The sequence below is a fragment of the Pseudophryne corroboree genome, chromosome 2 (genome assembly GCF_028390025.1).
Source record: "Pseudophryne corroboree isolate aPseCor3 chromosome 2, aPseCor3.hap2, whole genome shotgun sequence".
Lineage (NCBI taxonomy): Eukaryota > Metazoa > Chordata > Amphibia > Anura > Myobatrachidae > Pseudophryne > Pseudophryne corroboree.
The window spans coordinates 248,934,315-248,951,259 of record NC_086445.1 but is presented as its reverse complement, the minus strand read 5'-3'; the positions used below and the strand labels follow the sequence as shown (position 1 = coordinate 248,951,259).

Genomic DNA, 16,945 nt, shown 5'->3' with positions numbered 1-16,945 from the left:
AAGGGGAGAAGAAGCGAACCTACCTAAGTGGTGGTAGCTTGGGCTTCTTAGGCTACTGGACACCATTAGCTCCAGAGGGATCGAACACAGGACCCGACCTCGTCGTCCGTTCCCGGAGCCGCGCCGCCGTCCCCCTTACAGAGCCAGAAACAAGAAGGTGGTCCAGAAAATCGGCGGCTGAAGACTTCTGTCTTCTCCAAGGTAGCGCACAGCACTGCAGCTGTGCGCCATTGCTCCTCATGCACACCACACACTGCGGTCACTGATGGGTGCAGGGCGCTGGGGGGGGGGGGCGCCCTGAGCAGCAATAATAACACCTTGGCTGGCAAAACTAACACCATATATAGCCCCAGAGGCTATATAGGTGTATATTAACCCCTGCCAGAAACGATAAAATAGCGGGAGAAAGCCCGCCAAAAAAGGGGCGGAGCCAACTCCCTCAGCACACTGGCGCCACTATTCCCTCACAGCTTCGCTGGAAGGAAGCTCCCTTGGCTCTCCCCTGCAGCCCTGCACTACAGAAAGGGTAAAAAAGAGAGGGGGGGCACAATTTAGGCGCAGTATATATATAATATTATAGGCAGCTATAGGGGAAAACACTCTGTATAGTGATATCCCTGTGTTATATAGCGCCCTGGTGTGTGCTGGCATACTCTCCCTCTGTCTCCCCAAAGGGCTTTGTGGGGTCCTGTCCTCTGTAAGAGCATTCCCTGTGTGTCTGCTGTGTGTCGGTACTGCTGTGTCGACATGTATGATGAGGATAATGATGTGGAGGCGGAGCAAATGCCTGTGAATGTGATGTCGCCCCCTGCGGGGTCGACACCAGTGTGGATGGACTTATGGAAGGATTTACGTGACAGTGTCCGCTCCTTACATAAAAGGTTTGACGACATAGGACAGCCGGCTACTCAGCTTGTGCCTGTCCAAGCGTCTCAAATGTCATCAGGGGCTATAAAACGCCCGCTACCTCAGATGACAGATACAGATGTCGACACGGATACCGACTCCAGTGTCGACGATGATGAGACGAGTGTACCCTCCAATAGATCCACCTGTTATATGATTGAGGCTATGAAAAATGTATTACACCCAGGTACCACAAAAAAGGGTATTATGTTTGGTGAGAAACTACCAGTAGTTTTTCCTGCATCTGACGAATTAAATGAGGTGTGTGAGGAAGCGTGGACTTCCCCAGATAAGAAATTGATCATTTCTAAACGGTTAATGGCTGTATACCCTTTCCCGCCAGAGGATAGGTCACGCTGGGAAACACCCCCTAGGGTAGATAAAGCGCTGACACGCTTATCAAAGAAGGTGGCACTACCGTCTCCGGATACCGCCTCCCTAAAAGAACCTGCTGATAGAAAGCTGGAAAGTACCCTAAAAGCTATATACACACACACTGGCATTATATTGAGACCCGCTATTGCATCAGCTTGGATGTGCAGTGCTGCTGCTGCGTGGTCAGACTCCCTGTCGGAAAACATTGATACCATGGATAGGGACAATATTTTGCTAACGATTGACCATATAAAAGACGCGGTCTTATACATGCGTGATGCACAGAGGGATATTTGCCGGCTGGCATCAAAAATTAAGCGCTATGTCCATTGCCGCCAGACGGGGGTTATGGACTAGGGAATGGTCAGGTGATGCCGACTCCAAGCGGCACATGGAAGTTTTACCCTATAAAGGGGTGGAACTTTTTGGGGAAGGTCTTTCAGACCTCGTTTCCACAGCTACTGCTGGGAAATCGACTTTTTTGCCACAGGCTACCCCACAGCAAAAAAAAGCACCGTATTATCAGGTACAGTCCTTTCGGCCCCAGAAAAATAAGCGGGCTAGAGGCTCATCCTTTCTGCCGAGGGGCAGAGGAAGGGGGAAAAAGCTGCAGCACACAGCTAGTTCCCAGGAGCAGAAGTCCTCCCCTGCGTCCGGTAAGTCCACAGCATGACGCTGGGGCTGCTCAGGCGGAATCTGGAACGGTGGGGGCACGTCTCAGGTTTTTCAGCACACAGTGGGCTCTCTTACAAGTGGATCCCTGGGTCCTTCAAGTAGTATCTCAGGGGTACAGGCTGGAATTCGAGACGTCTCCCCCCCGCCGTTTCCTAAAATCTGCCTTGCCGGCAACTCCCTCTGCCAGGGAGGCAGTGTTGGTGGCTATTCAAAAACTGTATTCACAGAAAGTGATCGTCAAGGTACCCCTCCTTCAGCAAGGAAAGGGTTACTACTCCACAATGTTTGTGGTACCGAAACCGGACGGTTCGGTGAGACCCATCTTAAATTTAAAAGCCTTGAACACTTATATCAAAAGGTTCAAGTTCAAGATGGAATCGCTCAGGGCGGTTATTGCGAGCCTGGAGGAGGGGGATTACATGGTATCCCTGGACATCAAGGATGCGTACCTGCATGTCTCCATTTACCCTCCGCACCAGGAGTACCTCAGATTTGTGGTACAGGACTGTCACTATCAGTTCCAGACGCTGCCGTTTGGGTTATCCACGGCACCGAGGGTCTTTACCAAGGTAATGGCCGAAATGATGATACTCCTTCGCAAGAAGGGAGTTTTAATTATCCCGTACTTGGACGATCTCCTGATAAAGGCGAGGTCCAAAGAACAGTTGATAGTGGGGGTGGCACTTTCTCAGGAAGTGCTACAACAGCACGGCTGGATTCTAAACATTCCAAAGTCACAGCTGGTCCCGACGACACGTCTTCTGTTCCTGGGAATGATTCTGGACACAGACCAGAAAAGAGTGTTTCTTCCACTGGAAAAAGCAGAGGAATTGTCATCTCTGGTCAGAGACATCCTAAAACCAGGAAAAGTGTCGGTACATCAATGCACACGAGTCCTGGGAAAAATGGTAGCTTCGTACGAAGCAATTCCATTCGGAAGGTTCCACGCAAGGACGTTCCAGTGGGACCTGTTGGACAAATGGTTCGGGTCCCATCTCCAGATGCAACAGCGGATAACCCTATCGGCCAGAACCAGGGTGTCGCTGCTGTGGTGGCTGCAGAGGGCTCATCTACTAGAGGGCCGCAGATTCGGAATACAGGACTGGGTCCTGGTGACCACGGATGCCAGCCTTCGGGGCTGGGGGGCAGTCACAAAGGGAAGAAATTTCCAAGGACTGTGGTCAAATCAGGAGATTTCTCTTCACATAAATATCCTGGAGCTAAGGGTCATTTACAATGCCCTAAGCCAGGCAAGACCCCTGCTTCAAAACCAGCCGGTACTGATCCAGTCAGACAACATCACGGCGGTCGCCCATGTAAACAGACAGGGCGGCACGAGAAGCAGGATGGCGATGGCAGAAGCCACAAGGATTCTCAGATGGGCAGAGAATCATGTGTTAGCACTGACGGCAGTGTTCATTCCGGGAGTGGACAACTGGGAAGCAGACTTCCTCAGCAGGCACGACCTCCACCCGGGAGAATGGGGACTTCATCCAGAAGTCTTCCAAATGCTGGTCAACCGGTGGGAAAAACCACAGGTAGACATGATGGCGTCCCGCCTCAACAAGAAGTTGAAAAGATATTGCGCCCGGTCAAGAGACCCTCAGGCGATAGCGGTGGACGCTCTAGTGACACCATGGGTGTACCAGTCGGTTTATGTGTTTCCTCCTCTACCTCTCATACCCAAGGTACTGAGAATTAATAAGAAGGCGAGGAGTGAAAACCATACTCGTGGTTCCGGATTGGCCAAGAAGAGCTTGGTACCCGGAACTTCAAGAGATGCTTACAGAGGACCCTTGGCCTCTGCCGCTCAGACAAGACCTGCTGCAGCAGGGACCCTGTCTGTTCCAAGACTTACCGCGGCTGCGTTTGACGGCATGGCGGTTGAACACCGGATCCTGAAGGAAAAGGGTATTCCGGAGGAAGTCATCCCTACCCTGATCAAAGCCAGGAAGGATGTCACCGCAAGACATTATCACCGCATTTGGCGAAAATATGTTGCTTGGTGTGAGGCCATGAAGGCCCCGACGGAGGAATTTCAACTGGGTCGATTCCTACACTTCCTGCAAGCAGGGGTGACGTTGGGCCTCAAATTGGGGTCCATAAAGGTCCAGATTTCGGCTCTGTCGATTTTCTTCCAAAAAGAACTGGCTTCACTGCCCGAAGTTCAGACTTTTGTCAAAGGAGTACTGCATATTCAGCCTCCTTTTGTGCCCCCAGTGGCACCTTGGGATCTCAATGTGGTTTTGGCATTCCTGAAATCACATTGGTTCGAACCACTTAAGACTGTGGATTTAAAATATCTCACGTGGAAAGTGGTCATGCTGTTGGCCTTGGCGTCGGCCAGGCGGGTTTCAGAATTGGCGGCTTTGTCTTGTAAAAGCCCTTATCTGATTTTCCATATGGATAGGGCAGAATTGAGGACTCGTCCTCAGTTTCTCCCAAAGGTGGTCTCAGCTTTTCACTTGAACCAACCTATTGTGGTGCCTGCGGCTACTAGGGACTTGGAGGATTCCAAGTTGCTGGACGTAGTCAGGGCCCTAAAAATTTATATTTCCAGGACGGCTGGAGTCAGAAAGACTGACTCGCTGTTTATCCTGTATGCACCCACCAAGCTGGGTGCTCCTGCTTCTAAGCAGTCTATTGCGCGCTGGATTTGTAGCACTATTCAGCTGGCGCATTCTGCGGTAGGCTTACCGCAGCCTAAATCTGTAAAGCCCATTCCACACGGAAGGTGGGCTCATCTTGGGCGGCTGCCCGAGGGGTCTCGGCTTTACAACTTTGCCGAGCAGCTACTTGGTCGGGGGCAAACACGTTTGCAAAATTCTACAAATTTGATACCCTGGCTGAGGAGGACCTGGAATTCTCTCATTCGGTGCTGCAGAGTCATCCGCACTCTCCCGCCCGTTTGGGAGCTTTGGTATAATCCCCATGGTCCTTACGGAGTCCCCAGCATCCACTAGGACGTCAGAGAAAATAAGAATTTACTCACCGGTAATTCTATTTCTCGTAGTCCGTAGTGGATGCTGGGCGCCCATCCCAAGTGCGGATTGTCTGCAATACCTGTGCATAGTTATTGTTACAAAAATCGGGTTTTGTTGTGAGCCATCTCTTCAGAGGCTCCATTTGTTATCATACTGTTAACCGGGGTTCCTATCACATGTTATATGGTGTGATTGGTGTGGCTGGTATGAGTCTTACCCGGGATTCAAAAATCCTTCCTTATTGTGTCAGCTCTTCCGGGCACAGTTCCTAACTGAGGCTTGGAGGAGGGTCATAGGGGGAGGAGCCAGTGCACACCAGATAGTCCTAAATCTTTCTTTAGATGTGCCCAGTCTCCTGCGGAGCCGTCTATTCCCCATGGTCCTTACGGAGTCCCCAGCATCCACTACGGACTACGAGAAATAGAATTACCGGTGAGTAAATTCTTATTTTTTTTTGTAAGCACGGGAAGTCGTTATGGAAGAAGGACATCTCCATCTGATAGAATTACCTCTTTCATAGGTTACCTGAATCTCAGCCCACACAACCGCGTGGTCAGAAATCAGAATGGGTTCAGTTTCAATCTTAGTAAGTTTTGGAAGCAGAGATATTGAAATTAGTATGTAGTCAATCCTAGACATACAACCTGTTTCTGCTGGCAGGCAGGTTTATTCCCTGTCAGTCGGATGTAACATACGGCAGGAATCTAACAGTAGAAGCTTTTTTGCAAATTCGGGAACTCTTAGTCATGGTAGTCCCTTCCGTGACAAAACAGCACTCTGTCCATCAAGTTGAGGGATGGAAACAAGATTTAGATCACTACATAAAACAATCGGCAAATGTAAATATGGAATTAGTAGAGATTAAATTTTCATCAAGAATGCTATAGAGTATACATTTGGTGCATACACAGAGACACAGACAAACCTCATGTTTTCGTAAACTAAATGGCACAAGACATAACGTCCCATAGGATCGATTATTATATCTGAAGCCTCTACTGCAACAGAGGCTCTGGCTATGATTGCAACCCCCTGTTGCCTTTGAATTGTATGAGGCAGACCTTCCAACATAAAATATGTAACTTGAGAATTTCACTCTGAAGCATACTACTGTAAGCATACTACTGTATGTCTAGGTGTAACTTGCGTAGATACAGGAGAACACATTTACGTTTCTTAGGGGAGTTGAAACCCTCTACATTCCAGCTACCTATTTTCATAGACCTGTCGGGGAATATGTGTATAAATACAATGCCAAAGTGTGTAATGTCACCAGAAAGTATAATAATCTTAGAAATCTATATGTACAATAGGGGCTCATGTACGTTAATACAATCAATTGTGTAAAAATGCTTGGGAGAAAAGGGGGGAATAAAAGAAAAAGAGCGCACGTGAGTGCTCTCATAGAGATAAGTAATAAACAAAGCAAAAAATCAAGTATAGGATAGGTATATCTTCCGTACAAATTAAGCACCATCATTGTGCTCAAAGTAATTGCAACAGAACATTCGCCCCCGCGACCAGCCACCCATCCTGCCATATGGAGATAATAAGGGTAAGTAGATCACCGCCATACAAGGTCAACCAAAAATCGAAAAAGCAGTACAGAACCTCTGAAATTGTCGAACTATTTTCCAAGGAGGGCCATCCAGGGAAATAATATTTCTATCAAGGAATCTGCTTCTCCACAATGAAGGGGGAAGAAATAACATTAACATAGGGTCTATTAGGGCAACCGCAGCACAGAAGCAATAGCCAAGCCTAAAGCCTAGCATATTTACGGGAGAGCCCAGATTGCATCCATAGTACAACATCAATATATACACTGAAAAAAAGAGGCATAAGATTAGCATAACATTCCTTCATCTAACTGTAGAAGTGAAGAATATCGCATAAACAACACATAGTGAATGGGAGTCAGAGGACACATGTAGTATCGACTGTCGCCCAGTTGAGTAAGGTAGGACCATCTATGTATTGTCTCGGAATATCTGAGGGAAGGCATAATTGACAGGGTATGGATTAAAATAGAGCAACTCCAGTAACGTAGAAGAAAACAGCTGAAATAAAACATTCTGAGGTACAGTATGTTGTGGGTTTAGAGTCACCTGACGTATTTGGGCATAGCAGTAGTGGTGTAGTAACAAAGCTAAAAAAGACATGTCAAAGAGCCACAATAGGAGAAGTCAGAGCATTATTCACAGTCTGACATTCAGGATGCAAAAGTATTTGCGCCAGACGATTCCCTGAGGTATGCTTCTGCATTTGCAGGAGATAAAAAAATAAGGTACCATTATAGAGGCGTAACCTTGCTGGATACAGGAGAGCAAATTTCCTATTGTCCCGGATAAGACATGAGCACAGGGGAGCAAAATATCTTCTGACTTTGGACAATTCTGCCGAATAGTCCTGAAAAAGTAAAATCTTGTGGCCGTCCCAGGTAAGCTGCTTGATTTTGCGGGATGCAGGCCATAACAACTCTTTGAAGAAAATTAAATGGCTTAAAAATCACAGCTCTGGGTCTGGCTTCCGCTTGTGGCAGCACGGGACCCAATATATGAGCCCTCTCTATCAGAGCATCTATCTTGCACTTGTAACATTTCATGCAGGGACTTCTTTATGAATTCAAACAGATCTTGACCTTTTACAGATTCTGTTAAGCCAATAATCCTGAGGTTCCCTCTGAATGATATATTTTCCAAATCTTGTATTTTGTTATGCAGTTGCAGTATATCTTTGGTATTTTGAGAGGTAGACTTCTTAAGGTTAGCTGCATCAGCAAAGGTCTCCCCTAATCCCTGTTCTATGCCAAGAACCCTCTGGGAGAGCTGTGCCAATTGTCTATTTATATCAGCGGTCTGTTCCTTGAACATGGGGCTGATGGCTGTTTTAATGGCTGCCACCATGTCACTGTGAGTGTCCCGCAGTCTGCAAGGGATGTTGTCTTGTCAGGGAGTGGTACCTTGCCAGCGTTTGTGTTTTGCCAGGGAGTCCTCTTCAGAGAAATCGCCCGATTCAGCCCTGTGTGGATCATCCTCCTGGTTTGGGGGAACTGGGGCATGCTGCTTATGAGAAGAGATGGCGTCCTTGGACAGTACGCTGCTCCTTCTCCTTTTGGCCGCGTGACTTTCCACCGGGAATGACCGGAAAATACAGTTTCATGTGGCGGTTCACTTCCCCTGTGATTTCCGGCGGTGTGGGCTGCTATGAGAGGCTTTACAGCCATGAAAAGAGTGAGAAGAGCGGCCGGCACTGCAGAGCTCTCAGGCACAGCACCCGCTCATCAAGCTGGTGGAAGCGGAAGTCGAGTCTTTGCCAAAAAGAATATCTCCAGTAAAAAGCAAAGAGTTAAACAGTATTTTGGAGTCAAAAGCAGACTCCAAGAAAGTGACGTTTCCTTCCACACACACATTCAAGCCTAGATTTACAGCTTTTCGGCCCTTTCGGACTCAAGGAAAAGGAAAGGGTTATGGCAAACAGTCTCAATCTGACAAGTCTGGTAAGACTAAAAACCATTGGGCTACCAGAAGGCCGGCTTCCAAGTCAGAAGATAATCCATCAGCCTGGTGGTGCGGGCCTCCACCTGGGGGACTCCATGGTGGGAGGCCAACTTCTTCAGTTTGCACAGATCTGGCAGCAGGCTATCACAAATGCCTGGGTGCAAGAAGTGGTATCTCACGGTTATGCGTTTGCTTTCAAGAAACATCATCCACAAAGGTTTCTTTGTACAAGCCTGTCTTCAGTGGAAACGAAGGCCAGGGCTTTGCAAGAGGCAGTTCAGAAGTTGCTTCAGTCAGGAGTGATAACTCCAGTTCCTCCTGCACAACGGAGGACATAGCTTTTTATTCCAACCTGTTTCTAGTCCAGAAGCCAAATGGGTCGTTCCGACCCATACTCAATCTCAGAGTGCTGAACAAGTACATTTGGGTGCCTCGGTTTCATATGGAGACTTTACGTTCCATTATTTTGGCCATGGAGCCGAAGGATTTTATGGTATCCCTGGATATCCAGGATACTTACCTACATGTTCCTATAGCACTGTCCCATCAGCGCTATCTCAGGTTTGCTATCCTCCAGCAACATTTTCAGTTTCAGGCCCTACCATTTGGACTGGCCACAGCTCCCAGAGTATTCACCAACATTATGGTAGTAATGGCAGCTTATCTCCGTCAGCAGGGGATAAGGATTTTTCCATACCTCGATGAGTTATTAATCCTGGCACACTCTCAGGAAATGCTTCAGTGTCATCTGGAACAGACAATAGCATGTTTGCAGAGACACGGTTGGCTCATAAATTTGGCAAAGTCGTCCCTGGTTCCATCACAACGGATGACTCATTTCGGGGCTGTGTTGGATTCGGATCTTCAGAGAGTAATTTACCTCTGAACAAAATATCCAAAATTCAGTCTAGGATTCAGGAGCTACTACACAGTCAAAGGGTATCTGTTCACGCAGGAATGCATGTGATGGGATTGATGGTGTTGACATTCAACATGGTGGAGTATGCTCAGTTCCACTCGAGGCCTCTGCAATGTCTGATCCTTTGCAAATGGAATGGTTTTCATCAGACAATAAAAACGCAGACTATGGTCCTTCCTCTGGAAGTAAGGAGTTCATTAGCCTAGTGGCTACAGACATCTCATCTGGACAAAGGGAGACCCTTTTGGATATCAGATCGGGAAATTCTGACAACAGATGCCAGTGTCCAGTGCTAGGAAGCAGTGTCGAGAAGAATTTGCTTCCAAGGACAGTGGACCAAGGAAGAAAGTTGCCTGCCAATAAATATATTGGAACTTTGGGCCTTTTATATGGCACTCATTCAGGCAAAGGACGTTCTCCAGGGGACACCAGTTCAAATTCGCTCGGACAATGCTACGGCAGTAGCGTACCTCAATCATCAAGTTGGAACTCGCAGCCAAAAAGCAATGAAGGAGGTAAGCCGCACGTTAAGGTGGGCTGAACTTCATCATCCAGCCTTGTCCGCAGTGTTTATTATGGGAGACCTAAACTGGGAAGCACATTTTCTCAGTCACACAAACGAATGGGCTTTACTCCTGAGGTCTTCCAGACTCTGTTAGACAAGTGGGGGTTACCGGAGATGGATCTCATGGCGTCTTGTCAGAACAACAAAGTTCCCGCGTATAGGTCAAGAACAAAGGATTCCAGAGGAACCTTTGTGGATGCCCTGTCAGTGAGATGGGAATTTCGTCTGTCCTATGTGTTTTCACTGATCGCTCTGTTGCCCAGGGTGATGAGAAAGGTGAAACAGCGAAAGGGTGCCGTGATACTAATAGCTCCGGCTTGGTCCAGAAGATATTGGTACACAGATCTGCAGAGGCTGTCGATGGATGCTCCATTTCTACTCCCTCAACATCCAGATCTACTGTCACCGGGTCCTTGCTATTACAAGCATCTGGATCGACTGTCTTTGATGACGTGGCTCTTGATACTTCCATTCTGAAAGCAAGAGGATTCTCACAACAGGTAATTCAAACAATGATTTGAGCAAGGAAATCATCCTCAGCTCGCATTTATCACCAAATATGCAAGCCCATATTCAGTGGTGCGATGACCGGAGATTTGACCCTAGGTCTTTAAGAGTTTCCAGAGTCCTAGCATTCCTTCAGACAGGAATGGACAAAGGTCTGCGGGTGGCTTCCTTGAGAGTGCAGGTGTCAGCATTGACTGGTTCCAAAAGAAAACTGATAACCTACAGCATTTTTGCACTTTGTTCCAGGGAATGCTTCACATCAAACCTCCCTTTGTTCCTCCTGCAGTGCCTTGGGATTTAAGTTTAGTCCTGAAGGTGCTTCAAGTTGCTCCATTTGAACCATTAAAGCAAGTGGATCTTAAATGGTTTACAGCTAAAGCTCTCTTTCTACTGGATATTGCTTCAGCTAGAAGAGTCTCAGATTTAGGGGCATTATGTCACCCTCCTGATTTTTCATCCAGATAGAGCAGTTCTTAGAACCAAATCTGGTTCTTTTCCTAAGGTGGTGCCTAATTTCCACCTTAACAAAGAAATTGTTGTCCCGGCCTTCCAAGGGCCGTACCTTTCTGTGGGAGATGCATCATTAGATGTAGTCAGTGCTTTTAAGGATCTACGTGGATTGCACCAGTGCCATCGGAAAGACAGACACTCTTTGTTCTTTATGGATTTCACAAGAGAGGATGACCTGCTGACAAGCAGACACTGGCGAGGTGGCTTCGGATGACTATTTCAGAAGCATATTCTCAAGCTGATCTCCCTATTCCAGATAATGTCTCTGCTCACTCTACTCGTAAGGTAGGTCCGTCATGGGCAGCACAACGCTGTGCTTCAGCTGAATAGAGATGTAAGGCAGCCACATGGTCTTTCATTAACACATTCATTAGTCATTATGCCTTTGATACCTTTGCGTCTCAGGACGCTGAATTCGGGCGAAGGATTCTCCTGTCCAATCAGGAGCGTCCCCACCACTAAATTTGTTTTGGGACATCCCAGTGTTTATCCTGTGGATAACCTGTGGACCCTGCAGGAGATATAATAGTTATGGTAGACTTACCGTTGATAACTCTACATCTCCAAAGTCCACCGTATCCACAGGAATCCCCCCTGATGCACCTGATTTGAGGATACTTTCACATTCTAACCTCTTCCTTCTTGTACGAAAGGGTGTGCATGTGTGTTCTTCCCACCTGATTAGGGCTCTCTATGATGCTCCTGCCTTGAGCTTTGGAAAACAACTGAATTTCCTGAGCCAGGAAGCAGGGATATAGAGGACTGGCCCATTGCATTCTGGGAGGCTGAAAGCTTTCATTGTTGATCCGCTGTCCCTACCTCGTATTCCAATGTTTATCCTGTGTATACTGAGGACTTAGGAGAAAGAGTTATCAACGGTAAGTCTACCATAACTATTTTCTACTTGGAGTCCCATGTTAGGGGAGAGGTATGCAGAGAATAACTGCTCTGCAATATTATAGTGTACAAGGGGACAATAGTGACTTAACAACACCCTAAGTGACTGCCATCTCGGCTGTTTTTGACGTATCAAATTCTATTTAGTTTTCCGCTCTCTGCAATGGAGTGGGGAGGTAATTTTTCACCTACAACAGAGCTGCAGGGTAATGACATAACTTTTCACCATGTATGTTTCGTTGAAGTTGTATATCTGAAAGTGGTTATTTTTGGTGTTTAGTGGTTTATCAGTGGCCATATACCGGATTGAAAACAAAACAGAGGAGGTTTTTCAGGTTTGTTAACAAACCAAAAAAAGCACACTAATGGGCAAAACCATGTTGCACTGCAGTTGGGGCAGATGTAACGTGCAGAGAGATTTAGTTTTGGGTGGGTTATATTGTTTCTGTCCATAGTAAATACTGGCTGATTTACTTTTACACTGAGTTCACATTTCAGTTTGAACACATCTAACCCAAATCTAAATCTGTCTGCACATGCTACATCTGCCCCACCTGCAGTGCAACATGGTTGGCCCATTAGTGTGCTTTTTTTGGTTTGCTAACCTACCTGAATTAGCCCAAGAGTGTGCAGCTTGCACCCCATAAATTTACCATACTTTGTTAAATGCTGCCAGTATCCTAGTATACAAATTTATGTTCACCTAATTCTCCAGTATTATGATCAGTGCCTATGCCAGTGTGGGAGCACTCACTATTGTACCAATGTGGACTCTTGTGTGTATGACTGATAGCATTGGATTTCTGGGATATGCAGTTAAAGACAGCAATCTGTGTGTAGAGTTTTCATTTTATGTGTTTCTTTTCTCTGAATGCACAGGCTCCTCATTGTGAACACGCCTTTTGCAATGCTTGCATAACACAGTGGTTCTCCCAGCAGCAGACCTGTCCAGTGGACCGCAGTGTTGTAACTGTAGCCCACTTACGCCCCGTACCGCGCATCATGCGGAATATGCTCTCCAAGCTGCAAATTACATGTGACAACGCGGTTTTTGGCTGTACCACCATTGTCCGACTTGACAACCTCATGTCTCACCTTAACGACTGTGAACACAATCCAAAGCGACCAGTGACATGTGAGCAGGGATGTGGGTAAGTAACTATTTTGTCTATGCTTTTAAATAATTACACAGGGAGGCCAATATTGTGTATTACAAATGGTCAAACCTGAGTAGTTTTGTGCTAGACTTTCTTCAGCAGCCGGGTGCAAGCAGAAATTCGACTTAACTAGTGCCGTAATGCAGGCTTATTGCATGCACTGACAGCGTTGCACCCGGCACTTAAGTTGGAAAATACCGTTTACTGCGACTAAGCCACTGTGCCCAGTACAGACAGTTGAACAGGTCCAGGCTCTCATCCCCGGAGCTAAACAACATCATGTTAATCAAAATTTCCCCCAAAGACTATTTTAATAAAAATGTGTTGTTGTTGTTGTTGTTGTTTATTATTATTATTTTTAATATAATTTTCATTTATTTATTTTTGTACTTTACTGTACCACATTAGGAAGTACCCTTGATCAGTTTTCAAGTGTTCTGTAAATAGGTTTAGTGGTGGTGTCTCCTGTGTCCCAGTATTTACTTTTAAAGGATGGGCCAGACCATAGATATACTAATTATAATCTGGTGCAGTGGTATTTTTGGAGTTCTATGGGGCGATTTAAAATCAGATTGCAACGTTACACTTTAATATAACACGTGTCTTAATTTAGCGTAGCTCTACTTATAATATTAATATATGCGACACCTTTAAAGAGCTCCTGGTATTTCCACCACATGCTTCATTTACTGCCATTTATTGTAGCACCAAACTAGATGATTCCAAAGTTATTTGTATAAAACTAATCTATGGCCTACCCCAACTGTCCTGAAATTGATTTCTATGTCCATTAAACAGTGATTGTGCTTTTTTTTTTATTACATTTTTATTGGTTTTTGAACATGTTAATAACAATACTGAGGGGAGGGGGAGGGGGGCGTACAGAAATAAAGAAAGGGGGGGGAGGGAAGGGAGAATAGGTGGGGGTACAGAGATGGTACATTTCAATAAAAACGTATGCATAATTGTTCAGCTCAGCAAATAAATTATACAGCGTCCATAAAGTATGGTATTATGAAGGTGAACATAGTTGCCACAAAAAATCAGAAGAGGCAAAGAAAAAAAGGGGGGGTCAGAATGTCAGAAGGGGGCACAGCTAGCGTATCTGCCATATCAGTAGATCAGAAATTAAAGTTGCCTATGATACTACCATACTCAATCAACTCAGTTAAGAGTAAGGGGAAAGGGAGTGACACCCATTGTCTTCAAGGAGGGTTGAAGTGTACGATAAGATAGTTTATAACTAAGCCTTGGAGCCCACTTCTTCACAGTATGTGAGTGTGAAAATGAGCCAAAAGGTGTTTCTGCTGTCTTAAATTCGAAATTGGATTGGACTGCTTTCTCTATTTCGGTCCAATGGGGGATCGTAGGGGTATGCCAATTTCGTGCCAGAAGGCTTTTGGTGGTGGACAATATATGGCAGATAACGTACTTATCTGAAGGGGGAATAACTTCTGGAAATAAATGAATTAGCGCTATCTATGGATGTGGGTGGATATCACAATGCAACATATCAGAGATAAGATGGAATATATGGTTCCACACATCGGTTAACAAAGGACACATTCAGAAGATATGGTATATCGAACCTACTCCCTTACAGTTGCGCCAGCATGTCTTCGGGGTATCTGGCCATATCTTATGGAGCAGAGCAGGTGTCATATATAATCTGTGAATAAGTTTAAAATGTTGCTCGACATGGGAAATACATTTAGATATGCTAAAACATGTACATTCGTCCTCTGACATTGTACAACCTAGATCTTGTTCCCATTTCTCTGACGTCCTAGTGGATGCTGGGAACTCCGTAAGGACCATGGGGAATAGCGGCTCCGCAGGAGACTGGGCACAAAAGTAAAGCTTTAGGACTACCTGGTGTGCACTGGCTCCTCCCCCTATAACCCTCCTCCAAGTCTCAGTTAGATTTTTGTGCCCGGCCGAGAAGGGTGCACACTAGGGGCTCTCCTGAGCTTCTTAGTGAAAGTTTAGTTTTAGGTTTTTTTATTTTCAGTGAGACCTGCTGGCAACAGGCTCACTGCATCGAGGGACTAAGGGGAGAAGAAGCGAACCTGCCTGCTTGCAGCCAGCTTGGGCTTCTTAGGCTACTGGACACCATTAGCTCCAGAGGGACCGAACACAGGCCCAGCCTCGGAGCTCGGTCCCAGAGCCGCGTCGCCGGCCCCCTTACAGAGCCAGAAGCAAGAAGAGGTCCGGAAAAATCGGCGGCAGAAGACATCAGTCTTCAACAAGGTAGCGCACAGCACTGCAGCTGTGCGCCATTGTTACTCAGGCACACTTCGGTCACTGAGGGTGCAGGGCGCTAGGGGGGGGCGCCCTGAGCAGCAATGTAAACACCTTGGCTGGCATAAATACGCCACATATAACCCCCAGGGCTATATGGATGTATTTTAACCCCTGCCAGAACTCGCCAAAAAGCGGGAGAAAAGGCCGCCGAGAAGGGGGCGGAGCCTATCTCCTCAGCACACGGGCGCCATTTTCCATCACAGCTCCGCTGGAAGGACGTCTCCCTGACTCTCCCCTGCAGTCCTGCACTACAGAAAAGGGTAAAAAAGAGAGGGGGGCACTAATTTGGCGCAGTTTTAATACTAACAGCAGCTATAAAGGGAAAAGCACATTTTATAGTGGTATTCCTGTCTATATATAGCGCTCTGGTGTGTGCTGGCATACTCTCCCTCTGTCTCCCCAAAGGGCTAGTGGGGTCCTGTCTTCTATCAGAGCATTCCCTGTGTGTGTGCGGTGTGTCGGTACGATTGTGTCGACATGTTTGAGGAGGAAAATGAGATGGAGGTGGAGCAATTGCCTATTATAGAGTTGTCACCCCCTAGGGAGTCGACACCTGAATGGATGAGCTTATGGAAGGAATTGCGTGACAGTGTCAGCTCTTTACGACAGACAGTTGACGACATGAGACAGCCGGCTACTCAGCTTGTGCCTGTCCAGGGGTCTCAAACGCCATCAGGGGCTTTAAAACGCCCGTTACCTCAAATGGCAGACACAGACACGGATACTGACTCCAGTGTCGATGATGAGGAGACAAACGTGACTTCCACTAGGGCCACACGTTACATGATTGAAGCAATGAAAAATGTATTGCATATCTCTGATAATACAAGTACCACTAAAAAGGGTATTATGTTTGGTGAGAAAAAACTGCCTGTAGTTTTTCCTGTATCCGAGGAATTAAATGAAGTGTGTGATGAGGCGTGGGTTTCCCCCGATAAAAAAACTGATAATTCCTAAAAGGTTATTGGCATCGTACCCTTTCCCGCCAGAGGATAGGGCACGTTGGGAAACACCCCCTAGGGTGGATAAAGCGCTCACACGCTTGTCTAAACAGGTAGCACTACCCTCTCCTGATACGGCCGCCCTAAAGGAACCTGCCGATAGAAAGCTGGAGAATATCCTAAAATGTATATACACTCACACGGGTGTTATACTGCGACCAGCAATCGCCTCAGCCTGGATGTGCAGTGCGGGCCTGGCGTGGTCGGATTCCCTGACTGAAAATATTGATACCCTAGATAGGGACAGTATATTACTGACTATAGAGCATTTGAAGGATGCATTTCTATATATGCGTGATGCACAGAGGGATATTTGCCGACTGGCATCAAGAGTTAGCGCGCTGTCCATTTCTGCAAGAAGAGGTTTATGGACGCGGCAGTGGTCAGGTGATGCGGATTCTAAAAGGCACATGGAAGTATTGCTTTATAAGGGGGAGGAGTTATTTGGGGTAGGTCTATCAGACCTGGTAGCCACGGCAACTGCTGGAAAATCCACATTTTTACCCCAGGTAGCTTCTCAACCTAAGAAGACGCCGTATTATCAGGCGCAGTCCTTTCGGCCCCATAAGGGCAAGCGGGCAAAAGGCGCCTCATTTCTGCCCCGTGGCAGAGGGAGAGGAAAAAGGCTGCAACAAACAGCCAGTT

General features: G+C 46.6%; 1 protein-coding gene across 2 annotated transcripts in view; it reads left to right on the top strand.

The window, feature by feature from the left end:
* The window catches only part of RNF41 (ring finger protein 41), a 173,593-nt gene that overhangs the window by 133,684 nt on the left and 22,964 nt on the right, over positions 1-16,945 (top strand). For both annotated transcript variants that reach the window (XM_063952638.1, XM_063952637.1), the window contains one exon: positions 12,718-12,989. In XM_063952638.1, the coding sequence (XP_063808708.1) occupies positions 12,718-12,989 (272 nt within the window). The remainder of the gene's footprint in view (positions 1-12,717; positions 12,990-16,945) is intronic.